We start from the raw sequence: 27,418 nt of genomic DNA on the forward strand, positions 1-27,418 counted from the left end.
GATTTAATACACCAGATGTAAAGAGATGTTAGTTAGCTTACTTAGCACAGTTTGGCTGTACTGCACCAAAGCTGAAACCCAGGATAGAGGGGCTCAGTGAACGTGGCCTGGACCCTGTGCAGGAGGGTCAGTGTGTCAGAGACGCTGTAGAAGGACAGAGTTCCTGCCCTGTGATCCAGGTACACTCCTATCCTGGGGGAGGGGGGGCAGATACTGCAGTTTGCACATTATTGTGCCAGAATGAGTAACTGGAGGTTGAGCAGCACAAACGCCAGGACTTGTCATTGTATCCAAGCCTGCTGTCATCACTCCCTCCTTTCCTGCTGATCCCTTTATATGTGACGCCTATACCGACCCCATTCCCGCTCCACTCAACCTCCCAGTAGCAGCGCCCAGTCAGACCCTCTGTACACAGCCATAAACAGCTCATGTAAATGTGAAAGGCCAGGAGGCAGCGGGAGAGAGAAAGAGAAGCTCCACTAGCAGAAGAAAACGAAACACAATAAAACACACTCCACCTCATACAGGGAGAGAGAAGCGTGTGTGTGAACAGACTCACATTGTAAGAATTCTGCTCTGGTCCAGGGCACTAATACCGGTAGGACGGTGTCTTTGGTAACTAGAAGGAGACAGAGAGAAACAGGGATGTGAGTAAAAGGAAGGATCCAAGCCAGTTCTGCCAGACTCTGACCTCTTTGCTGCCCCCCTCCCTACAGATGTGGACGTTACACTAACTCTGCCATCCAGCAGCACTTTTTGTTACTTTATTGCCATTTGCAGCATTATTGCATTATTGCACCGTTTCCTATATTTATCTTTAACATCTTTTGTTATTTATTTACTCCTACACAACACTCTGCTGCTCCATCATTGGCCATTTGAAACATTCCATCTGTCTTTACATCTACATTGTGTGTCAGTGATGTTAATGTGTCCCTCACTCCTGCACTTGTCCTGTCTATGCACTTCATGTATACATGTACCTCACACTGCAATCTGGGAAATGTTACTTAACATCACTGTATGCAGTGTGCTGTATATGATTGGTGTGACAATAAAGTCCCACTTGACTTGATTATAATAACTATACACACAACAAACATTTATTTTTATGTGTATAATAGATACTGACATTGTTTTCCCCCAAACCAGCCATAATCCTACAATTTTATGTTGGAGATAGAAACTGGGTAGAAAGCAGAAAGATAGGAGAGAGCAGTTATACTGAGAATTAATCTCTTTGTGCATTTAGACTTTTGTTAGCCTTTTATTTGTCTTTTCTCCAGATGAAACAGATTTACAGCAAACGGCTGATGGGATTTGCAGCTATCAGGTGGTATCAGCTGTAACATGCAGGCATGTGCAGCTACAGACAGACTGTGTCAGGTTTAGACAGAAAATAATTACAAATTTGATTATTATATTGTTCAACATAATCCACATGATAATGAAGGATCTGGCACATAGATGTCAGATTACTTCCTTTGTTTCTGTGTGTTTGCTGGGAGTGTATCTGTGTCAGGAAGGAGAGTCAGGTGACCAGGTTCACAGTGATTATTAATTCACCCCCAGAAAGTTAAGATATCGAATCTATGCTGAGTGCAAAGGGGCAGCTTTAGCCAAGCCCAGGAACAGAGAGATAAAACACTGGAAAGGTGCCCAGCAGTTGGTGTCTGGCTGCTCTGCTCTGGAAGTGCTGCTGGGGGACAGAGGAGGAGGTGGCTGTGAGCCGCCCTGTCAGCCTGAGCTGTATGAGGCTGTATGACGGCGGGGGGTCTCTGTGGGTAAATAAAAGTGAAAGTATTTTAGAGCTGGAGTCTCCATTTTGTCAAGAAACACGAATAAGATTCTGGAATAATATAAAGACATTTTGTATTGCAAGGTAAGATTATATTTAACAGATACAGTTAATAATAAAATAAGCATGTATAACACACTTATACTGTATACAGTGGCGGCGCCGGTGATTTAATGTTGCAGGTACTATGGAGAAGCTAGATTATTACCTGGTACAGGTGTGATCGGGAGCTGAGAGGGAGCAGAAATGTGGTTTGTCCCCATGACTAGTTTGAAAAGCACTGCATTCAGCCCTTTTCGACAGATTTTGTATCTCTCTCAGATATTTTCTTTGTGTTGGGATATAATGAGTTCAGTATCCAATAATTGGTGCAAAATGTGCTACAAATAGCCATATTATGTTCATGGTAAGCCATAAGGAGTCATTTACTGTCACACTAACAAAAGACAATGATAAATTAAGACTTTAGAACCAGGCCTGCAGTATTGCAGTTACTGGAGTTACTGTTGTATGCATGTTATATGTAAACATAATATGGCAAACAGGACTGACTGTGTTCCATATGGTCGTGTGTATTGGGCTTGATTCTTTAGCTCTGGTGCTGCTAACTTTGAATACTGATAAAGCTTAAATATCAGCCAGCAGTATTGGTAATTCAGCCAGTACATTGGCAGATTAAGAAATCACAGGCCCCTGGGCACAAACCTTTCGAGGTCCCCCCCCCCCCCCACAGTACACATTATGCTACTTATCCCCTCTGGGCTGTCCAGAGTACCAGAGGATTTTATCTGAAAATGATTGCCGACTGCCTTCACAAACAGGGAACAGAGCTTCGGAGCCTCATGGTAATTAACTGGGCCCTGAGACCCCAAAACGCACAGGTTGCGTTAATCACTGTGCTAAGACGCTAACAACAAGCACTGCATAGTCATGGGAATTTTTTAAAAGCACATTGTTGCAAGTGCAAGAGGACTTCATACCTGTTTCCAGCAAAACTAAATCTAGGAAACTGCAGCCAAGATGCTTTACTACGGAAGTTAAGAATAAAGTCAGGAATAAAAGGGCTCTATTCCACAAATGGAAATTAACTAATGATTTCAAAATAAAACAGGAGTATCTAAGTCTACAGGTTTAGTTAAATAACAGACTCGGCAAGAGGAATGTAGAAAGGAAGACTGCATTGGAAGCTAAGGATAATATTAAAAGTTTCTTCCAATATTTTAACTCCAAAAGAGCTCTAAAAGCTGAAATCACTAATCTGCAGGATAGTGTCACGGTTGCGGAGAGGCGAGCAGGGAAGCAGGGGAATGGAGCCAGGAAGTCGGGTTGAAACGGGGATTTATTCGGGAAATACGGGAATCGGGGAATCACAACAGGCAACATTAATGACAAGTCTGGGGAAGACTGACGCAGACAAGGACTAAATACAAAAGACAAGCCACGGATAATGAGCCACAGGTGAGAACAATCAGGGCGAAACAGGAGGTAATGAGGTGGGCGCGGCACACATCGGGAGCGGATGGAGCGGGGCGTGACATAACCCCCCCCCCCAAAGGCGCGCACACCAGGCGCGCCCGAGAGGAGGCGACGGACGGGACCGGGGAACAGGACCTGGAAGACAAGAACAAAACCATCAACGAGACCAGGGAAACAGGACCGAGACACAAAACAGAAACAGGGACGAGAAGGACAGGACCCGACAGGACGGGGAACGCAGACAGGCAGAGAGAAAAAGGAGACAGAGGGGACACCCACAGGCGACACGAAGGGGCCAGGAGTGAACAAAGGAGACAGAGGGCCGAGGAGCAGAGACAGGAGGCAGAAAGGGAAAGGGAGGAGGAACAAGGGGAGCCCGAAGGAACCCAGACGGGCGACGGGCAGCGGCCGGAGGCGAGAGGGAGGAGGGAGCAGGAGAGGACCACCCAGGGGCCAAGGGAACGGGACGAGGGAGTGACGGAGGGGACATGAAGGGAGCAGGAGGGAACACCGGTGCAGGCAGGCAGGAGGGGGAAGCCGCGGCAGGCGGAGGCGCAGCTGGAGCCAGGGAAGGCGCCGTCCGATGCCAAGCCGGAGCAGGGGGGCCCGGAGGCGGCCGACACGGAGCCGGAGGCGGGACCGAGGACCGGCACCGAGGAACCAGGGGGGGACCCGGAGGGGACCGCCGACCCCGAGCCGGAGGATCCGCAGGCAGCCACCGAGCCACAGCCAGGGGCCGAACGGGCGAGCCAGGGGGCAGGGCGGGCGGGACCCAGGCCCGACGCCTATGTCCCCGTCCCTTACGGGACACTGAAAGGCGGGGTCCTGGGGGGCGTCGGCCTTGCCGGGGTAAGGGCGAGGGAGTCAGGAGGGAGGACAGAGCCGGGCGGACTATTGTCAGGGCCTCTACAGAGGGAACAGGCGGGGCAGCCGGAGCCTCGGGCGTGGCCGCAGGCGGGGCAGCCAGAGCCGCGGGCAGGACGGGAGAGTTGGACTGGACGGGAGAGGCGGCCTCAGGCAGGGCCGCGGGCTGGACGGGAGAGGCGGCCTCAGGCAGGGCCGCGGGCTGGACGGGAGAGGCGGCCTCAGGCAGGGCCGCGGGCGTGTGGTCAGCAGGGGGTGCCTTGGCGGGCGCCGCCATCACTTGGCCAGCAGGGGGCACCTCAGCAGGCACCTCGGGCGTGAGGCCAGCAGGGGGCGCCTCGGCGGGCGCCGCCATCACGCGGCCAGCAGGGGGCGCCGCAGCGGGCGCCGCCATCACACGGCCAGCAGGGGGCGTGACCGCGGCCACCTTGGGCCATTCAAGCGCCGGCAGGACAGGCGGGTCTGGCGGTGCCGCGGGCAGAGCGGCGGCAGCAGCAGCAGGCGGTGCCGCGGGCAGAGCGGCGGCAGCAGCAGCAGGCGGTGCCGCGGGCAGAGCGGCGGCAGCAGCAGCAGGCGGTGCCGCGGGCAGAGCGGCGGCAGCAGCAGCAGGCGGGTCCGGCACGGGCGGCATGAGGGGCGCCGAACGACTAAGCGCTGCCCCTTTAAGGACTTCAGAGACCCAGGGTATAGCGTCTCTTACGGCGCGAATGCCGCCGTGCCCCAGACGCTCTGGCCGATAAATATAAGCCTCTAACGTAGGCGGCTGCTCTCCGGGGACGCTGGCTAGGCGGGCAGCGGCGATGTCATCCCAGGCGGGTGGTGAGCCCTCGTACTCACCAGCTGGGAGCAGAGTGCAGGCTCCCAAGCGGAGCGTTGGGATCGCCTCCCGTCGCTCGATGAGCCGGCGCTACAGGCGGCGGAGGCATTTCCGGGCTTTGGTAAGTGGATATTCCTGTCCAGGTGGGCGCTCCTTCCGGAGCAGGTCCCTGGCCCGGCTAGCCAGCTCCAGGGCTACAGGGTCCTCCTGGACCTCGGGCTGGGAATGCCAATACACAAAGTCCTGCAGCAGCCCGAGCCGGTGGTGCTCGGACTGCTGCTTTGTGTTTTCGCGGAGACTCGTCATTCTGTCACGGTTGCGGAGAGGCGAGCAGGGAAGCAGGGGAATGGAGCCAGGAAGTCGGGTTGAAACGGGGATTTATTCGGGAAAGACGGGAATCGGGGAATCACAACAGGCAACATTAATGACGAGTCTGGGGAAGACTGATGCAGACAAGGACTAAATACAAAAGACAAGCCACGGATAACGAGCCACAGGTGAGAACAATCAGGGCGAAACAGGAGGTAATGAGGTGGGCGTGGCACACATTGGGAGCGGACGGAGCGGGGCGTGACAGATAGTAAAGGTCTTTATTGATTTAGCAAATGAGTTTAATGATTATTTTACACAGTTGTTCACAGTAGAGAACACAAGTAACCTGCCACCATTTAGTACAAATACAGCGTCATCTATGACTAATATATGCATAACTGAGGCTGATGTGGTACAAAGCCTAGCTAAGCTCAAAATAAATAAATCGCAGGTCCCTGATGGTATCTTGCCTATAGTTTTAAAAGAGATGAGGGATATTATTAGCCAACCTTTAACTCTAATATTCCAGAAATCGTTATCTGCGGGTGTGGTACGTTCTGATTGGAAGCATGCTAATATAACACCCATATTCAGAAAAGGGGATAGAAGTAATCCAGCAGACTATAGGCCAATCAGTTTAACTTGCATAACTAGAAAGGTAATGGAAGATATAATCCAAGTGAAAATGTTAGATTACCATTTAACTGATCACAAAAAGGCCTACAGCGTGATCTACTTAGATTTCTAGAAGACCTTTGATGTTGTCCCCCCCAAACGGCTCTTGTTTAAGCTCAAAGCTGCAGGGATTTTAGGAACTGTAGCAGCTTGGATCGAAAACTGGTTAACAGACAGGAAGCAGCAGGTATTATTAGAGGCACAATGTCACAGTGGGCCTGTGTTCATAGTGGGGTACGACAGGGTTCAATTTTAGGACAATTATTGTTCCTAATTTACATTAATGATGTTTTTTAACTCCAAAAGAGCTCTAAAAGCTGAAATCACTAATCTGCAGGATAATAAGGGTCTTACAATTGAAAATGAAATTGATATAGTAAATGAGTTTAATGATTGCTGGTTAAATACAAACTGGTTAAATTTGCAGACGACCCCAAGGTGGGTTATCTGAGCTGAATCTGTTCAGTCTCGCGCAAAAGAGATAAATGATCCAGGTATATAAGATTCTAATCGGTCTTCATACTGTTCAGCCAAATGGCTACTTTAATATTAGTTTAAATACTAGAACACGTGGCCATAGGTGGAAATTAGTGGGAGAGAACATTTTAAACTGAACTTGAGGAAGCACTTCTTTACACAGCGTGTAGTTAGAGTATGGAATAGTCTTCCTGCTAGTGTAGCGGAAGCTAAAACCCTGGGTTCCTATAAATCAGAGCTAGATAAGATTTTAACAACTCTGATCTATTAGTTAAGTTCTCCCCAAACGAGCTTGATGGGCCGAATGGCCTCCTCTCGTTTGTAAATTTCTTATGTTCTAATGGGGGATTTCGTCCAAAAATGGATGCTGATGGTTGCTCAAGGCCCCCCTAGGTAATTGAAGGGCCCCAAAACCACAGCAGGCCAAAACTGTGTAGGATCTAAAGTTGCTTTTCCACTTGCATACAGGTAATCCCTACCCGATCGGTTCCACATAGAGATAATAATTCCTGTGCAGTTCTAGCTCGCTTTAATTTTCCACTGCACAAGGGTCAGCTTGGTAAAGGCGTTGCCAGGTTTGGAGGTTTGGAAGTGACACTTGTTTGCTGTTCACACTGTGTACATCATGATTTACTTCATGATAATTTTCCCTCCTCCGTCTGTGGGCGCTTTCACACCAAAGTTCTGCAACATGATTCCTGGTTACAAGTTCCCAGGCTGTTTCTACCAGCGACGTTTGTAGCTGGTGACCACTTTCATGTGTCACTTTCACACCGCAGAACAGAAACTGGGACCTTCATGCTAAATAAGCATGGGAGATGCAAAAAAATTATTTCATACAAAACTACACACCACCCGAAAACAATGGAGAATGAACATTTGGTAGTTATTGGGGGATTCATCGCAATCAAAATGGGACACGTCTTTTATTTATATGGCCCGTTTTATTTTATTAAATCTAGCCAGCAGATTGATCTTTCGTTTTCCAAGGAATAAAATTTATTTGACAAAGGTATATTCATTATTGATCTACTTTTTCAATGCAGAAATATGGAGGCACAAGCAAAAAGGTTTTCATTGATGCATTTAATGTAATTGAGGTACAAAAATAATTCCATCTGTTCAGTTTTTGCTCCAGTGCTTATATCTCTTTTCCCAGCACTTCCACATAACTTCCAAGTCAGTTCCAGTGCTTGTAGTCAAACAATCAGCAAGTTATTGCTATGAGCCCCAGCCCAGTGTTCCAATGAAAAGTACCTACTCCAGAATATCCATCCATCCATCTCGTGTAACTGCTTATCCTATTCAGGGTCACGGAACTCTAGAATGAGACTTTAAAGAGGTTCCAGAACCGACTCCAAGGAATTACAATCTGCTGGGGTTTCTGTGGTGTGAACACGGCAACTCTTTCTGGTTCCAGAAAAAAGTTCTGGCTCCTAAAAAAACCATTCCAGCGGTGTGGAAGCACCCTGTGAGAATCGCTGTTTTATGTCAGCATCAAATGCTAACAGAATTAGCATTAGCTTGCATAAACCTGCATTACGAATCCATTCCATTCAATTGTTCTATATTACTTTTACAAGTAAGAGGTTGGAAATTTTTAGTGGTGACACACCCAGATAGGTTTGGTCAGTCTCTTGGCTGTGTTAGTAAGCAGGTCCATGTCAGCAGGGCTATAGGTCAGATACAGCTCACATACTTTATAAGGGAAACCGTCTCTTTGCCGGACATCTACACCTAAAAATGGCCATGGACTGTCTTCACAAGGTGGGGGACTTCGCTCGGGGCCCCCCCCAGACCCAGTGGGCCAAGCTGTAATCGACCCATAAACAGATATATCATGTATCTCTACATTTTAGGAACTTTCCCACAACAGGATCTTCTTCGCAGAACCAAGCCTTTTTTTCAGGAACCAGGTGATTATCTTGCTGATTGTTTGTCCACAAGCACCAGCAATAACTTTGATGTTGCATAGAAGTGTGGAGAAAAGTAGTGGAGCAAAAATTGCACAATTTCAGTGCAAACCTCGGTTTTGGTTTCATGGTTTGGTGCAATTTTGGTACAGCAGTGAAAACAGAATTCTTTTTAAAATTATTTATTATCAAATCTGCAGACGCAAACACAGGAACAGTTGCAATCCAAAGGCAATGTGTCTGTCCATGTGTCTGAATAACAAAATCTAAGACCACAGTAATTTATTAGTATGGTGTAGGACCTCATTTTGCAGCCAGTACAGCATCAGTTCATCTTGGGAATGACAGATACAGTGACAGTCCTGCACAGCGGCCAGAGGGATTTTGAGCCATTTGACTTGCAGAACAGTGTCCAGGTCACTACGTGATGCTGGTGGAGGAAAACGTTTCCTGACTCACTCCTCCAAATACCCCAAAGTGGACAATAATATTCAGATCTGGTAACTGTACAGGCCTTGGGTGATTTTCAGCTTCATTTTCATGTTCATCAAACCACTCTGTCACAAGTGTGTGTATTGGTGCATTATCATCCTGTTACATGGCACCAACTTCAGGGTACAATGATTGAACCGCGGAGTGAACATGGTCCTCCAGAATGGTTTAGTTGTCCTTGGCAGTGACACGCACATCTAGATCAAGTCGTGAGCTTAAGGAATGCCATGATATTACAGTGCAGACCCTCACTGATCCACCCCCGTGCTGCACTCTGGATAGCAACAGTCCAGGTGGTGAGTCTCTTTGGGAAAGACAGTGAAGGTGGATTCATCAGAGAACAATACATGTTTCACATTATCTACAGCCCAAGATTTGCGCTGCTGGCACCATTGAAAACTGACGTTTGGCATTGGCAGGAGTAACCAAAGGTTTGGCTATAGCAGCCTGAGCATGAATATTGACCCTGTGGAGCTCCTGACTAACAGTTTTGGTGGAAACAGGAGAGTCGAGGTGCGGATGTAATTCTGCAGTGAGTTGGGCAGCTGTGGTTTCATGTTTTTTGGGTACAATCCGGGTTAGTGCCCAGAAGTCCCTATCAGACAGCTTCCTCATGCATCCACAGTTACTCCTGTTGCATATGGTCCGTCCTTCGTGGTGGAATTCTGACATTACTCTGGATACTGTGGCTCTCAGTTCACCACAAAGACTCGCTGTCCTGGTCACAGGTGCACCAGTGAGACGCACACTAATAATTTGCCCTCTTTTGAATATAATATGTCTAATAGTATGTCTCCAATTATGTTGTGTGGAGTGAAGCATTTTATGTAGAGCTATGTTATTGCTCTGCTAATTCAACCTTCACACTCTGCTGTTACTGATAGAATGTGCAAACAGTGAAGTTTGGCCAACAGGTTGCACAAATATAGGCGTGAAAACTCAAACACTACATTGGCCAGTGTTTAAATTTCATTGTCCAACCCCTGTATGTATCTGTTAACGTTTGGTATTCACAAAGGCCCCAGCAGGAGTCATCTGGTCTTGATCGGCACAAAAATGGAGAGAGCTGCCTCTGAAATGAGCCCCCCTGTGGGATGTAAAACAAAGACAACTGAGAGGTAAGACAGAAGCTGTGTGCTTGTACTGCTTTACAAACTGACATAAAAAAAATCTTCTCCGCATTTTTGAAAGAGAGAGTCAATCAGTTGTAACTTTACACAAAGGTTTCTAGTAGGAGTCTGGTAGGTGCTCAGCAAAACTTATCATGGGGAACTTGATAATTTATTGTGAAGTTTATTGTGGGGAATCCCATTTGAGGTTAATTTTGTGGTGTTTCCGCTACGGAATACACTGTGTTTGTTCTTACAGGATCTAGGTTTACATTTCCTAGCTGAAATGACATTATTTTCCAAAAATATATTTTCTCAAAAATTTGGCATTGAGTATTTTTTTAAGTCTAATCAATTATAAATAGCAGTGATCATAGGAGTAATACCCGAATAAGACAGGAACACTGTCAGGGTCGTGTTGTGAACATTGTGATTTATGGTAAATGATTGTTACAGCCCACTAGCTGCATGTCTCTTTGGGTCTATAGTCAGGCCATAATATAAAAGCAGAAAGGGTTCCTAGCTATGACTGGCTCAGTGTGGAACATGTTAATGCGTGTAGATTAATAAACAGACCTCAGCATCTTCTTTCTCCTCCTTTTTCTTCCCCAATCAGGCAGCTCTTTTATAATGAAGTAGAGCATAAACAAACAAATATATAAACAAATTGTTCAATAAACAGGAATAAAAAGCAACAACAGCCAAGTCTAGCAGCTGAGACTGTAACAATGATACTAAATCTTTCATATTGGAATCTTATTTTTAGGTGAGACTATTTTAGGTGGTTAAACAACTGAAGGTTTAACGTGATGCTGTCCTCATACGAATTATATTTATATAATGAGGATTGTTCTTCTGACTGTCCACAGTGTCCTGATGGAGAGAGCAGGCTCACCTGTACCCAGCTGTGTTTCCATGAAGAGTGACAGGTCAATGGTGGAACCAATCAGCTTCAGCAACGGACCTTTTCCTACAGATCAAAGGTACAATAAATGTAAACAAACACAAGACACCCCCCTGCAGATATGCTTCTGTCACTCTTCCCCACCCACTCCACCCTGCCTGTACGCTCTTCTTCACTTTTTTATTGCACTCTCCATTACTTTGGACAGTTGACCCCAAATATCTAATCTCATCCACCTTCACTGCTCCTACTCCTGGCCACCACACCATTCCATCACCTTCCCTCTCATTTACACACATGTGCTCCATCTTGCTCTTACTGACTTTCATTCCCCTTCCCTCCAGTGCATCCCTCCACCTCTCCATGCTCGTCTCAGTCTGCTCCCTCCTTTCACTACAGATCACAATGTCATCTGTGAACATCATAGTCCATGGGGTCTCCTGTCTGATTGCATTCCTCAGCCTGTCTATCACCATTACAGACAAGACAGGGCTAAGAGCCGATCCTTGGTGCAATCCCACCTCCACCTTGAACCAGTCCATCATTCCTACTGCACACCTCTCTGCTGTCACACTGTCCTCATACAAATCCTGCACCAGCCTCACATTAACGGTGCCTGTAAATAATTAATTACTATATCCTGTTAAGTCATCAGACAAAGAAAGAAAAACAAGCAATTGCTATCTTTACCAAATGTGATATTTAACCCTCTATGGCATGAATTTTTATTTTAGGAGGAAAAAAATATTTTACTCTAGTTTTAGGGAGCTTGGGGGTCCTTGATAAAATATTAATCATAAAATGTGTCCCCCCCCAGCCCCCCCCACCAGATTTTGGTCTGTTGTCTCAGGGCAACAAGATGCTACAAGGGTACTAAAACGCCAAGGTTTTGTATATTATATAATAAGTTGAATGAGAAGCAAACAAGCAATAAATTAATTTAAAAAGTTTTATTTCAACGACAACAACAATTTCAACAAGTTTTATTTCAACAATCATCAGTGGATGGTTTATCAATCTGTGTGTTGGAGATTAGCTACAGTCTATGTTTGTGTTTCTGAATGTATGTTCCTGTGGGGTACAGACTGAATCAGTGTTTCTCCAACCCTACAAAGCACAGTCTATATTATTCTGTATGGAACCTCAGGAAGCAGTTGCTGGTGGATGTGAAACACAGATGCACGCCACATTTTTGGCACTTGGCTTTAGGTGTACCTTTGCATCCGGGTACCTTGCATCTCCCTTTCTTTTCATCCATGACCATCCAGTGGGCTGTGGCATCCAGACGCACATCAGGGACTGGAATAGGTGTAGCGGGTCCTCTTCTCCTCTTTTCTTCATACTCCCCAGCAATTGTGGAACTGGGACGACCTCTCTTATGTTCCAGATTCTTGCCACTTTTGCACAAGCTTTCTGCAATATATGACTTAAACGTGTAAAGCTTCATCTGTTCGTCTTTTCTCATCCCAGCACTGCTGCAGTCTCTCTTGTAGAGCAGCCAGGCAGTCACGATGGTCATGTCGATAAGGTGGAACATCAGCCGGTGGTACCACTTCTTTGACCTGATTTTGTTGCGGTACAGTGCAATGAGAGAGTCCAGCAGATCCACCCAACCCATATTCTTATTGTACTCTCTCACCACAGCAGGACAGGGGACTTGAATGATTTTTTTTTGCTTGCCATCCCACCTATCAACCTTGGTGACTGGGTGTGCTCCAATGTAATTACTGAGAAGACTGACTGAACGGTTATCATACCACTTCACAACATGCAAGGTGGTTTCTCCAACCTTAGCCGTCTTCTGTTCAAAAGATCCACGTCCAGTTCTCTTCAACTCAGCATCACACATGAAGTTGACACCTGGTAGTCTGTTGCTACGAACAGTACCAGTACAGTGAATTCCCTGCTGAGCAAGTGTGAGTATGAGAGGGACACTCGTGAACCAGTTGTCAAAGAACATCTTGTAGTTCTGCTGCGTGGGTATTGGTTGGGCCAGGCGGAGGACAACGTTGCCACTTGCTCCTACATCTGGCAGCTCAGGGGGTTGCACAGCTCTCCCTGTATAAATCTCAAAATTGTGTGGGACACCATCAGAGCCAGCTAAGATGAGTATCTTGTAGCCCCATTTCTTTGGTTTTGATGGCAGGTATTGCTTGAGTCTATTTCTTCCCTTGAAGGGGACCATCTGCTCATCTACAGCCAGCTTCTCAGACATTGGGATTGTCTGTAGCCTCGAGGTAAGGTGAATGACCAGTGGTCGGATTTTGTGGAGTGGATCAAGATTTTCTCCTTGTCTCACTTCATTGTTGTTGAAGTGCAGGGATTTTTTTATAAACTCCCATCTGTTTAGTGTTATGGTGTCAGCTACCTGGGACACTCGAGTGGCTTTGTTCCAAAACATGCGGGTACCTGGTAATCCAAACAATGACATGTACACCGCTGTACCCATGAACTGCTCCAGTTCTTTAGTTGTGAGGTTTAGGGGCTTGTTGGTATCACACTGAATGGCATATAAATTTGACTGCTCTACAACTACTTCCAATATGTCTTCAGAAAAAAACATCTTGAAGTATTCATAGGGGGACATGATATTGTCTGATTTTGGAAGGCTGGCCTGCCATTCTGGGTAATCAGTGATGATGGTACTGTGGTGTGTTCTCCAGCGGGGTAATCGTGAAACATCTTCCTTTGATACATCATCTTCATTTTCCTCTTCATTCACAGACTCATTGTCATCAGACAGACCGTCTGTTTTCAAAAGAAACAAGGAATCATACAATTAGAATAGGTCATATACCTCTCATGCACGTGCGCACACACACACACACACACACACACACAAACACCAGCACGCACACATTTTCATGACATACTCTACTAACTGAACCCTGATCTCCTAACTCTCCCTCAAACCTGATCCTGGTGTCCATTCTTCCTCACTGTCACTCTCCTCAAGCTCACTGTCCTCACTGTCAGAAGGAATGTGCCTAACTGCTCGATCATGTTCCTTACACCCATAAAATGTCCTTGCATCCATTTCCTGTGAATAATAGTAGATAGTAGTACATCAAAAAAATTGATTATGGTGATAACTATGCATCCCTACAAATCTCCATCCATGAGCATGTTATTGTTCAAACGAAAGTGGTCTAACTGCGCAATGTTGCCCTGTGGCAACAAATGAAAGACTACCATTTTAGTATATAAATAAAGACAAAAAGTGCCTTTAATCAATTAAATAGGCTTCTTCACATATTCATGCACATCACAGATATTATTTATACAAAATTATTTAAATTTTAACATGTTAAAAAGTGAAATGTATCTTACCTTTTGCTAGCAGTGTGTCCAAGCCGGCTATGGTTGCAAAAAGGACTGTTCCACCCCCAGACGAAAGGTCAAACCCACGCCCACCTCAAATTTTATTGGTTACAGACTTGTCATCAGACTTTTACTGTGATGTTTTTTTGGTAAAAATTTAAAGGGGCAGTGTGTGGGCCAAAATAGTGGTTTGTTGCCTGAGGGTTACACCATGCCATAGGGCATAGAGGGTTAAATTGTTGCTGATCCAGATCAGAATAAATGTGATAATTATGTGATGCACAATGAAACTAAAATAATGATAAAAGCACTTCATTAATCACTATTAAAACCAAAAACACAAGATACAAAACCAAAACTGAAATTAAAACAATAAAATCCATGAATAACTGAAGTAAAATAAAAATGAAAAAGCCTTCTTAAAGCCTATCAGCCTTTTTTATCAGATGTCCATCCTCTAAATAATTGATGGTCAGCATAGCCAACATTAAGCGTGTCAAACTGATAAAATCACTTGTCCTCCCTACACTATTAAACCATGTTTCACACAAAGGATGTTTCTCATCCCTCTGTGTTGGGAGCTGGGTGGGAGCAAATATGTGGACTGTCTGGGGTCCCCAGGACTGTGCTGAGAAACACTGGTTTAGATGAAACATGGACATGCAGTGAGCTGGATGCAAACACTCACTGGCGACTAGGACAGACTTTTTGCTGCTGTTCACTCCCGCGAATGGTGGAGTTTGACGGCTGACATTGTGGATGTTTTGCCTCTGTGCTGGTAGCATTTGGAAGAGGGGAGAGTGACATTAGAGTGATTCAACTGATATCAGTGAAAACAAACATGCTAATCGAGAAGATGATTGAACAGTTTACATAAAAAGTGACACAATTCCTTTGACCGGAGCGTTCCAGCAGTCTGATGAAACAATGAGAGCTGAGGTGCTTATTGTGAAGGGTTTAGATTTTTTGGTCCAAGCTAATGGTGTTAAAGAGGAGCTGGTCATGCCTACAGTATGTAATTTTTTGAACGTGACAGGTTTGGAGTTAATTTTTTGCCAGAAGAATTAATCAAAATTTTGAAAACCGGATGCAAATTATTAAGAATCAGAATGAAAATATACATTGCAAATATCCAAAAAATAGAATAAAATATTTTTGGACAATTGAAAAATATGATGATACACAGTGAAGATGTATAACAGTGTTCCGTGGCACACAGTCATTTATTAATGTTAACACAAGAGGGCGCAATAGGCATAATAGTTTTGCTTTTAGATTTTTCACTGCCCTGCCAAAAATAAAGTCGCCATTTGATATTTGCTTTGGACTGTCTTTAGCTTTGATTATGGCATACATTTTTCATTTCATTGTTTCCAGAAGTTTATGCAACATCTGCATTTAGTTTCATACATATGTACATCCATTTTTCACTGAGATGTTGTATTGACAAAGTGAGTTGAAACACTCCATGAAGTCTTCTTCAGCATATCTCAAAGACTTTCAATGGGGTTAGGGTCAACACTCTGTGGTCACCAATTCATGTGTGAAAATGATTCCTCATGCTACTGAACCACTCTTTTAAAACTGGAGCCTGATGAATCTTGGCTTTCTCACCCTGGATTATGCCCATTAGGGGTGTAAATCACAGCTTTCCTCGCGAAATGATACAGTATCGATTCCTTAAGCCAACGGTTCGATTTTTTTTGATACCTCAGAAATTCCCACGATATGATGCGATACGATACGATTGATTCAGTTCGATACTGGGGATAGTAGTCGAAATGATGAAATTTCACACAATCCTTTACATTTCAATGGATTAAAAAAGGCAAATATAATTAGCATTTTATCATATTTTATTGGGAACTGTAAACAAAATCTGGTGTAGTCAAGTATGTCCCATAAATCAAGCAAAATAAAGTGAAATAAGGTAAAAATAAAAACTTTGGATGGATGTAGATTAACATGGTGAATAATTTTTATTTTGAATCAAGTCTTCTCCAGACAAATACAAAAGTGTAACAAAAAGTATGTCCATAACTGTCATGAGCTGCTCGTATGACCCTCTCGTGTGCTAGAGGCTTCTTACTTGGTCCAGCTCCCCCATTCATTTTTATACCCTTTCTTAAGTTTAGTAGAAATAAATTGGAGGCTAACTAGGCAACTCGGTAGCTTGCAGCAGCTGGCGCGGTTGAACGCGTCATCCATCCATCCATACGATCTACCCATACTACCTTTGCCATCGACCAGTAGATCGCGATCGACCTATTGGGCACCCCTGGTGTAGACCATGTATACGTCGGAGTGGATCATGAACACAATACTGGAACAGGCGAGAAAATAAAAACGCATGTACCGATATTTATGCGGTCACATAGATGCATTGGATCGTTTACCGTTGAATCGATATATCGATACAAATCGATGTATTGTTACACCCCTAATGCCCATGACATCAGGAAAGATCCATTCATGATGGATGGAGGTGTAACCTGGCCAGTCAGTAGATTCAGGTACTCAACTGACTTTACTTTATTGCTGCATGACATTGCTGAGCTGTAATAATGATCCAGTCATTGGCTTTTTAAGTATTTGCCGGTTTAAATTCAAATGGGAAACTTTTTTTTGGCCGGGCAGTGTATTTTTGCATTTTGCGATGTAGTCTGCAGAACAAAGAAAACACTGCAAGAAAAACAGAAACATTTTGAAAACAACATTTTTGTCAATTTAAATGCCTAAAAAGGAAAAAAAAGCACTGTGAGATCTTAGTATGTTTTCTGTATTAATTTGTTGAATATATTGTCAGTGTTTAAATAGTTACATCTATTTAAATACAAATGTAGGTTATTATTCCCCCAAGCAGCAGCAGTGGTAGTCAGTGTCAGTGCAGGACCTTTGTCTCTCCATAAAATGCCTATTTTAGCGGCGGCACAAAGGGCAGCGCTGTGGCTTCACACCCCCAGTGTTGGAGGCTGAGCCCCCTGTCTGTCTGCAGCTGCACGCTCTCCCTCTATCACATGGGTTTCCTCCTGCCGTCCAAAAACACGTGTTTAGGCTACTTTCTAAATTCCCCATGACATATGACAGCCTCTGTGTGTCTGTGTCCTGTGATGGACTAGAATCCCCCAGGGTGAACCTGTATCCTAGGCCTTCTGCTGTCTGAAATAGACCCCCCCCACCCTGCCCCACCCCCAAACCAGGATAAGTGGCTGGAGGATGGATGGATTAATGGATGGATATTTGTGTTTTAATCGCAGGGGCCGAGTGAAAAGATGTAATTCACACCCACATAAAGGAGACTTATCATCCATCTTCAAGGTGTGTTTATTACTGAAGTATATTTTCTAAACTTTCACCTAAACTGACATACATCTTCTGCAGATATACGACAAGTCATTGCTATACAACATTGAATCTATCAAAGGGATGATATTTACAACTAATTCACAAGTGAAATCATAAAATGATACGGTGCCAGGAGTGATAATAATTAAACTCTTACTGTACATTTCAGTTACTGGAGGAAAAAGCTCAAACGTTTCTGAAGGATGAGCTGATGAAATTCAAAAGGTACCTGGATCAGAATGACCCAGAATGCTCTGAGCCTCAGCTGGAGGAGGACAATGACCTGGACAGTGATGGTCAGATGCAGAAGACCTGTGGTAGAGAGGGAGCTCTGAAGATCACACTGTACATCCTGAGGACCATGGAGCAAAATGATCTCGCTGACATGCTGGAGAAGAGTAAGAGCTGTACCTCATTCAGTGTGTTTGATTTGCCACAGAAACATAATTTCTGAAAAAATGTGTATTACATTTCAGTTTATCATTTATTTATCTTGATGTAATTTGGGTTATATGAGTGAAAAAATGTTTTTTTCTCATTTCATTTCAGGGCATCTTCTGTCACAGTGTCAGCACATAATCAAATGTAATCTGAAAAAGAAATTTGAGTGTGTATTTGAAGGTAAAGCTAAGGAAGGACAGCCAACACTTCTCAAAGAGATTTACACAGAACTCTACATAACTGAAGGGGGAGCTGGAGGAGTCAATGATGAACATGAAGTGAGACAGATTGAAACAGCATCCAAGAAAAGGGTAACAGAAGATACTACAGTCAAGTGCAATGATATATTTAAACCCTTACGTGGGCGTGTGACACCTATCAGAACTGTACTCACAAAAGGGGTCGCAGGTATCGGGAAAACAGTCTCTGTGCAGAAAGTTATTCTTGACTGGGCAGATGGAGAAGCAAACCAGGACATTCACTTCATATTTGCTCTTCCTTTCCGGGACCTGAATTTGATTAAGGATGAATACAGCGTGATTGACCTGCTTCACCACTTTGTCCCAGAATTGAAATCGCTTGAATCCACTGAGCTGTGTAGATACAAAGTTTTGTTGATCTTTGACGGTCTAGATGAGTGTCGTCTTCCTCTAGATTTTCAGAACAATGCGAGCTGGTTTGATGTAACAAAGAAAACATCACTTGATGTGCTGTTGACTAACCTCATTAATGGGAATCTGCTTCCATCCGCTCTCCTCTGGATAACCTCCCGGCCAGCAGCAGCCAATCAGATACCTCCTGAGTGTGTCCACCAGGTGACAGAGATACGAGGGTTCAATGATGCCCAGAAGGAGGAGTATTTCAGGAAGAGATTTAGTGATCAGAGCCTGGCCAGCAGGATTATCACACATGTGAAATCATCAAGGAGCCTCTTCATCATGTGCCACATACCTGTGTTCTGCTGGATTTCAGCCACTGTTCTTGAGAATCTTTTTAGTGATTCTGATAGTGGAGAAATTCCAAGGACTCTGACTGAAATGTACACACACTTCCTGATCTTTCAAGTGAGTTTAAAAAGTGACAAGTATATGGAAAAACATAAAATCAAGCTTAATAAATACACCAAATCTGGGAAGAAATTTCTTTTAAAACTTGGTAAACTGGCTTTTCATAACCTTGAGAAAGGCAACCTCATATTTTATAAGCAAGATCTAACAGAGAATGGCATTGATGTCACTGAAGCTTCAGTTTACTCTGGACTGTGCACAGAAGTCTTTAAGGAGGAATATGGGTTGTACCAGGAGAAGGTGTACTGCTTTGTGCATCTGAGCATTCAGGAGTATCTCGCTGCTTTATCTGTGTTTCTGTCAAACTCATCAGTTGACCTGCTGAAGACTGCAGTGGATGAAGCATTAAGGAGCAAGAATGGACACTTGGACCTCTACCTCCGCTTCCTCCTTGGCCTCTCAACAAAGTCCAGTGAGATTCTGTTACAAAGGCTACTGGGCCAGAAAAGAACCAGGTGTCATAACAATAAGAAAACACCCCAGTACATCAAGGAGAAAATACAGGAGAATTTATCTGCAGAAAGGACCATCAACCTGTTCCACTGTCTGAATGAACTGGGTGACAATTCTCTAATAGAGGAAGTACAAAGATACCTGAGTTCAGGAAGTCTTTCAGCAGAAAACCTCTCACCGGCACAGTGGTCAGCTCTGGCCTTTGTGTTACTGATGTCAGATAAGGAGCTGGATGTGTTTGATCTGAAGAAATACATCAGATCAGATGAAGGTCTTCAGAGGCTGCTGCCTGTGATCAAGAAATCTAGGACAGCTCTGTAAGTGATCTTACATCCATCTGTTGCTAAAGAAGTACAGATGCTATTCATGATACTGCTTTTATATCTTATCAAAACAGTTAGAATATATTTATATAGACCACCGAGGAATTATTTTTGATTCTGCAGGAATTATTTTGATACTGCAGGATATTAAGGAGCAATTTTTTTACATTCTTGGTGTGGTGTGTGGTTCAGTGGGTTTGGAGACTCTGCCTGTGGTCAGATGGTCACTAGTTTAAATTGAGTAAGGCCCTTACCCCCCCCAGCTTCAGGGGCGCTGGATGCTGGCCAACCCTGCACTCTGACCTCCAAATTTACTCTCACCTGTATGTGTGTGTCAGAGAGAGTGAGATCAGAGAGGCGACAGCACTATTTTACCAGGGGGATGAATAAAGTATCACTATTTCATCCCTATCTGACAGGATTGATAATTGTTTCCTTAGTGTTTTGGAAATTTACCAGGTTCACAGGTACAGCAAAACAAAATAAGGATTTCAGTCATGGTGTCAGCAATTCAAAAGTCATATAAAAATTATAATAAAAAAAACTTAAGCTCTTTGTGAAATTCAAATCCCACATAAACATTACACTTACACACATCCGAGCCAACGAATTGAACCCAAAACCCTAGAACCCCTGGGTCAGCTGTAGTGCTGATCACTGAGCCCCAGCGCTGCTCAGAGCTTTATAAAAATACTTATGCATATATTAGAGAGTCTCTGGGTAACTCACCCTGTAAAGTCATTAAACAACCACTTTTGTTCCTAATTTACATAAATGATATAGACACCAATATATACAGTAAACTGGTGAAATTTGCAGATGACACCAAGGTGGGTGGTGTAGCAGATACTGAACTAGCGGCTCAGCAGCTACAGCGGGATCTTAATTTAATTAGTGACTGGGCTGACACCTGGCAGATGAAATTTAACATAGACAAATGTAAGGTACTCCATGTAGGGAGCAGAAATATAAAGTACAGGTATTTTATGGGACCTACTGAAATAAAGGTAGCTGATTATGAGAAAGACCTTGGTGTGTATGTTGATGCTTCCATGTCTCATTCTCGCCAGTGTGGGGAAGCAATAAAAAAGGCCAATAGGATGTTGGGGTACATCTCCAGGTGTGTGGAGTTTAAGTCAAGGGAGGTAATGCTAAGATTATACAATTCCTTGGTGAGACCTCACCTAGAATATTGTGTACAGGTTTGGTCACCATATCTTAAAAAGGACATAGCGGCCTTAGAAAAGGTGCAGCGTAGGGCCACAAGAATGATTCCTGGTCTTAGAGGAATGTCATACGAGGAAAGGTTATTTGAGCTAAATCTGTTCAGCCTCAAGCAAAGGAGACTGAGGGGGGACATGATCCAGGTCTATAAGATTCTAACAGGTTTGGATGCTGTTCAACCGAATAGTTACTTCAGCATTAGTTCAAATACAAGAACTCGTGGCCATAGGTGGAAATTAGCGGGAGAACATTTCAAACTGGATTTAAGGAAGCACTTCTTTACACAGCGTGTAGTCAGAGTATGGAATAGTCTTCCTGATAACGTAGTGCAAGCTGAATCCTTGGGTTCCTTTAAATCAGAGCTAGATAAGATTTTAACAACTCTGAGCTATTAGTTAAGTTCTCCCCAAGCGAGCTCGATGGGCCGAATGGCCTCCTCTCGTTTGTATAGTTCTTATGTTCTTATGTTCTTAAGCAGGTTCATCTTGGCTGTGGAGTCTCAAGTAAAAACTATTTGTGTTTCTGACTAGGACAGGGAAACAACAAAATAACTGATATATTTAAATATCCCAGCTAATGAATGGATTTTAGAGCATTTTCACTGTCATGCCCTTATTAAACTGGCTCTGTAAGACAAAATGAGAACAGGATTTGGGAATGTATGACTTATGAAAATGTACAGCAAATAGTGAAAATACACAGTAAACTCACAGGAGAAGCTGTATTGTACCAAAATCTATTCATCTGTGTACATTGATCCAGTCCTGACCCATTACACTTTTCATGGTATTTGTGCTTCGAATTGAAAGTATTCACTGTATTCTTCATGACGGGGAACATGAGGAACATCAATTCAATTCAATTCAATTTTATTTATACAGCGCATTATCACAACATTACATTGTCTCAATGCGCTTTACATTTCTGCCTCGTAAGGACCCCCCATTGGGTAAGCCAAAGGCAACGGTGGCAAGGAAAAACTCCCTAAGAGGAAGAAACCTTGGGAGGAACCAGACCCAAAGGGGGAGCCCATCCTCCAGGGGCCGGCAGATGAGTCAAAAGACATCAGACATCAGAGGATTGTCTAGTTCCTTTTGAAGCATATGCTGCCTCACTTATTGTATTTAAAAATAAATATGTTTATTTTGGTATTGGATATACCTGTGTGGTGTATGTATTTTTATCTTAATATGTTTCCTTTTCCAGCCTGAACAGCTGTAATCTCACAGACACATGCTGTGAAGTGTTGGCTTCAGCTCTCAGATCAAACTCCTCTCAGCTGACAGAGCTGGACCTGAGTGACAATGTCCTGCAGGATTCAGGGGTGAAGCTGCTCTCTGCTGGACTGGGGGATTCACACTGTAAACTGGAGAGACTGAGGTCAATATTACTGATTATTCCACAGCATAAACTTTAATTATTGAAATCTGTATTGCAGTCTCACATTTACTTAAAAGTAATATTCATAGTGGTGAGGTGTTTTTATTTATTGGAAAGATATTGTCTGTCTCTCTGCAGGCTGTCATTCTGTAGAGTCACAGAAGAAGGCTGTTCTTCCCTGGCGTCAGCTCTGAGGTCAAACTCCTCACACCTGAGAGAGCTGGACCTGAGTGACAATGACCTGCAGGATTCAGGGGTGAAGCTGCTCTCTGCTGGACTGGGGGATTCACACTGTAAACTGGAGACACTGAGGTCAATATTACTGGGTATTCCACACTGTAATCTGTAACTATTGAAATCTTAATTGGAGTCATCATATTTACTTAAAAGTAGTACTCATAGTGGTGAGGTGTTTTTATTTAATGGAAAGATATTGTCTGTCTCTCTGCAGGGTGTCAGGCTGTAGAGTCACAGAAGAAGGCTGTTCTTCCCTGGCTTCAGCTCTGAGGTCAAACCCCTCACACCTGAGAGAACTGGACCTGAGCTACAATCACCCAGGAGACTCAGGAGTGAAGCTGCTCTCTGCTCTACTGGAGGATCCCAAATGTAAACTAGAGAAACTAAAGTGAGTATAGAATGTGTGTCTGCACCTGTAGTGTAGGTGGAGAAAATGCAAGAATTAAATAAATGGATACAGCAGTACTATGTCATTCTGCTTCTGCTATAGTGTGGATCACAGTGGAGAGTGCAGGACCAGACCAGGGTTCCAGAAATGTAAGTCAGTTTGTATGTTTTTATTCTTAATATCATTAATACTACTTTATGATACCATTCGCATAATTATTGTGTGTGTGTGTGTGTGTGTAAGGGTGTGTTTTTAAAATAGGGGCTGGTTTGGACTTAAAGATGACTACTTCCTTATATAAAAAATAGTCTGGGAAAATCTGTAGAAATACATTCAATCTTTTTTGAGATTTGTTCGTATTTTCGTAAGAAAGCATCCGTAATCTCCCCAAACTGGCTGGGACACTGAACGATGGGAGTTTCGGCCTTTTTTAGTGAGCCGGATTATTTGCCTCAGCTCACCAAGAAGAGCCGGCTCTTCCGGCTCCTAAACGGCTCTTCATTTTATCACTTCAGCCCGACCAGATTCAACGCTGTTTTGACCCATGACTGATATGTGTACTAAACCTTATATTTCCTTAATACCATAATTTTACATTATGTTTGGTATAAAGACTAAATGTAAAAACATCAAACACTACTACACCTGTATTGAACATTTTATAAGTAGTAAAGTTGTTTTTGTGGTTGATCTAACAAAAAAAAGTCAAATAACATAAATAACTAATAAAAAAATAAAAATACATAAATTACAACGTGCAAAACAGCAGCATCCAACAGTTTTAGTTGTATCTGTCCATTATAACAACCATCACCTTTCTGACAGTGTTACATTTTAACATTTCCTTTGGGGCAGTAAGGCTATATTACCTCAGCTTAGACGGGCTGATCCGGCTTCTGGCAGTAGCAGGCACGCTAGCCTGTCTTTTTTCTTCCATCTGAACTGTTGGATGCGCAGTTCTTAAGTGTCTGAGAAGGTTGCTTGTGGATCCTGCTCGAAATGACAGCTTCATCTTCAAACTGTGAATTCTGCCTTTGAGTTATCATAGCTATTAAAATGCATCCAAATGTCGCTTCGTTTCCGTTGTCACTCATCTTACCTACTATTCGCGCACCACACTCCCTCTCTTTCTCTCCTCCTCTCCTCTCCTCCTGCTCTGTACCTGAACACCGTCAGCACGCGCACCCCCGCCCCTCCCTACGTTTAACCTGATGGTATGAACCATGTCTGACTCATCACGTGATTGGTCGCGCGGCTCGCACGCCATTAACACAGACTTCATTCACAGTCAGAGCACCGTGGAGCGCTAAGCCGCAGAGTCGTTTTGTTTTATAAAAATGTCTCTCGGTCAGGAGCCGGATCTTTTGAACGGCTCGTTCGCGACCGACACATCACTAGTCGGCGCTGAACGCTGCTGGAGGGAGGTATGTGTCCGAAGTGGTTTGAAGCAAGTTCTTATTTTGCAGCAACGCCAAATTAAATTATACTGGTACTCGTTGCGTACAATTTCATGTTTAACATGTCTGATGAATGCTGTTTATAATTTTATTTACCTGTAATTAAGCATAATAGTTTAACACGCGCAGCATCACGCGCATCTTCCCGCCGGCGTCGCGCGGGCGTCCGACATTTCCTGAGGTATTTCACATACTTGAATTACAGCTTCGTTTTTATATTTTATGTACCGTACAGAATAATAGAGCGCAGGCTAAAGTGCAGTTCGGTGCCCCAGTGAGTCTCACAACGCAGGGGGCAGCCGGAGCGCCGCAGACTCGGGCGGCTACATGAGTATATTGGGAATAAATTTTGTGTATTGGAGCGAGTTCTGTGTTAGTGAGTGTGTGAGGTGTGACAGTGATAATGATGGAAATGCTGGGCTTCGTGATGGGATTAATCGCTCTTCCTCTTGCCTACAGACTCCTGCCAGCTGATGCTGGACCCCAGCACTGCAAACAGATACCTGTCTCTGTCAGAGGGGAACAGGAAGGTGACAGAGGGGGCAGAGCAGCCATATCCTGATAATCCAGAGAGATTTGACATCTGGTACCAAGTTCTGTGCAGAGAGAGTCTGACTGGTCGCTGTTACTGGGAGGCTGAGTGGAGTGGAAATGGAGCCCGGATAGGAGTGACTTATAAAGGAATTGGGAGGAAAGGAGACAGTACTGACTGTGAGCTTGGATTCAATGACAAGTCATGGATGCTGTTCTGCTCTCCTGACAGTTACTCTGTCTGTCACAATAATAAACAGACTGTCATACCCATAGAGCCCTCAGGCTCCCGCAGAGTAGGAGTGTATCTGGACTGGGCGGCTGGTACTCTGTCCTTCTACAGAGTCTCCTCTGATGGACTGACCCTCCTGTACAGCTTCACCTCCTCATTCACTGAACCCCTCTGTCCAGGGTTTTTGGTTTATATAAACTCCTCCGTGTCCCTGTGCATGCTGGGATAGCTCACTGTGTGCTGGAGGAATCATTTTTACCTTATCAGAGTGTCACATGTCGCTGCTTCTCCATGGCAAAAAGGTAAAATCTCTGCTTTTTAACCAGTATAACCCTTTTTACTCTGTCTGAAGTGTGACATACATTAGATTAAAATATATGACTGGGTTCAGCAAGCTTCACAAATGTAAAATAAGTGTATTTGTTTCTGATTAAAATGTAATGAAATGTAATCCTGATGATTGGAGGGCTTTTCCTCTCCCCTTATATGTACATTTTATACATTTCCAGGGTTCCCCCTGGAGTTTGATTTCAATTCTTCACTTTTCTTTGTATTTTTGCTTCTACTAATCAAATTCTTCACTTTTTTTCAGCATCCGTTTTTTTTAGTCACTCTCGCCGCTTCTTAATAAATTAATCATTAAACTCACTGAATCGTGAATACTGTGTAAAAATTTGCGTACTGGCGTGCTGAAAACATGATGTATAGTACGCATTTCGGAAATAATGTTCTAATTACTATATATATAAGGTAAGCTAATACTTTCCCGGTGTTTCATAGTTCCCTTGAGAGCGACATTCTAAAACGCTTAATGTGGTTTAATGTACCAAAATAGCGACCAATAATCACCAAATTTCGCACACACACACATCTGGTCATAAACAGTTTCACTTGACAAAAAATCAAAACCGAAATACAAGGAATATGGACTTTGTTTTACGTTAAGCGTTTTCCCCTACATTGACGCCCATTATAAGGAAAACGCTTAATGTAACTTAAAGTACCAAGACAGCCACCAAAAATCACCAAATTTCTCACGCATATATCTTGTCATAAACACTTTCACCTGACAAAAAATCTAAACCGAAATACAAGGAATGTGGACTTTATTTTACATTAAGCATTTTCCTTATAATGGGCGTCAATGGAGGGGAAAACGCTTAACGTAGTATAAAGTCCTTATTCTTAGCATTTCGGTTTAGATTTCCTACGGGTGCTACGGTTGAAAATTGGGGAAAAATTTAATTCGGACTTTTCAAAAATTCAAAATTCGTCATTTGAAAATTGAATTCGCCAGAGTGACGATTTGATGCCGTTATTCTTCGTCACCATGGGTTCCGTTTTCGTCAATGACGAGAGTGACGAGCGGCAGCGGGAACCCTGCATTTCTGTCTATATATTTGCTACCTGTACACTGACAATAAAGGCTTCCTAATGTATCCCATTACTGTTCTGGTTCAGTGCTGCTCAAAGCGTAATGAGGTAACTGAGTAACATAAATCATGTAATACAGTGGTTCTCAACCGGGGGGGCGCAAGTAGGCTACAGAATGGGAGGAAAAAAAACTGAAAATTTTTTTGCAAATTTGTGATTTGTTTGGATTCATCGGATCTATTTTCGCTGCTAAAATAGATCAAAACGGTCATTATTTCATCAAAAATGTAAGTGACTTAATATTATTAACTTGTTTGTTGAACTGTTATATGAAATCAGTGTCACATTTTCAATCGTGAGGTGATGGTAAATTAAGTGATGGTCAATTGTCAGCTCTCTTGGTCGTCAGGTCGTGTGATGTATGTTGCTGAACTGTATTCAAATGTTATAAATATAAAAACACCACATTTTGAAATTTAACTGCAGTATGTCAGTTTAGTTTATTTGTGTGTGCTGCGCTCATAGACTTTAGAAAACGGCGCTCATTTGTTTGATTTCTCCTCGTGAAGCTGCGCAAGCCTCAAAAGTTTAAGGTCCTTGCACCCTGACTGAGTCCGAAACTGTCGTATTCGTTTTTCATATTCGTCATTTGGTGGCTCTCAATTGTCAAAAACACCCCTCAAAATATTTGCTACGGATACGAAAATTGCAGAAAATCGAACCATCCGAATTAATTTTTATGACGCACGGAAGTTGCAGAGGCTGCAAACGTATAAAACGTGAGGTCGTATTTAGTTTTATATGTGTG

General features: G+C 43.6%; 1 protein-coding gene across 1 annotated transcript; it reads left to right on the forward strand.

Moving 5' to 3' along the window:
• Positions 1 to 1,648: 1,648 nt before the first annotated feature.
• Positions 1,649 to 27,418, forward strand: LOC140588903 (NACHT, LRR and PYD domains-containing protein 3-like). The gene is made up of 11 exons (XM_072711544.1): positions 1,649 to 1,881; positions 9,831 to 9,942; positions 10,803 to 10,916; positions 17,416 to 17,476; positions 17,673 to 17,901; positions 18,053 to 19,781; positions 22,218 to 22,391; positions 22,530 to 22,703; positions 22,843 to 23,016; positions 23,119 to 23,165; positions 24,933 to 27,418. The coding sequence occupies exons 1-11, from the start codon at positions 1,752 to 1,754 to the stop codon at positions 25,463 to 25,465; spliced, it is 3,477 nt and encodes a 1,158-aa protein (XP_072567645.1). The 5' UTR covers positions 1,649 to 1,751; the 3' UTR covers positions 25,466 to 27,418.

The sequence above is a fragment of the Paramormyrops kingsleyae genome, chromosome 4 (assembly GCF_048594095.1).
Source record: "Paramormyrops kingsleyae isolate MSU_618 chromosome 4, PKINGS_0.4, whole genome shotgun sequence".
Lineage (NCBI taxonomy): Eukaryota > Metazoa > Chordata > Actinopteri > Osteoglossiformes > Mormyridae > Paramormyrops > Paramormyrops kingsleyae.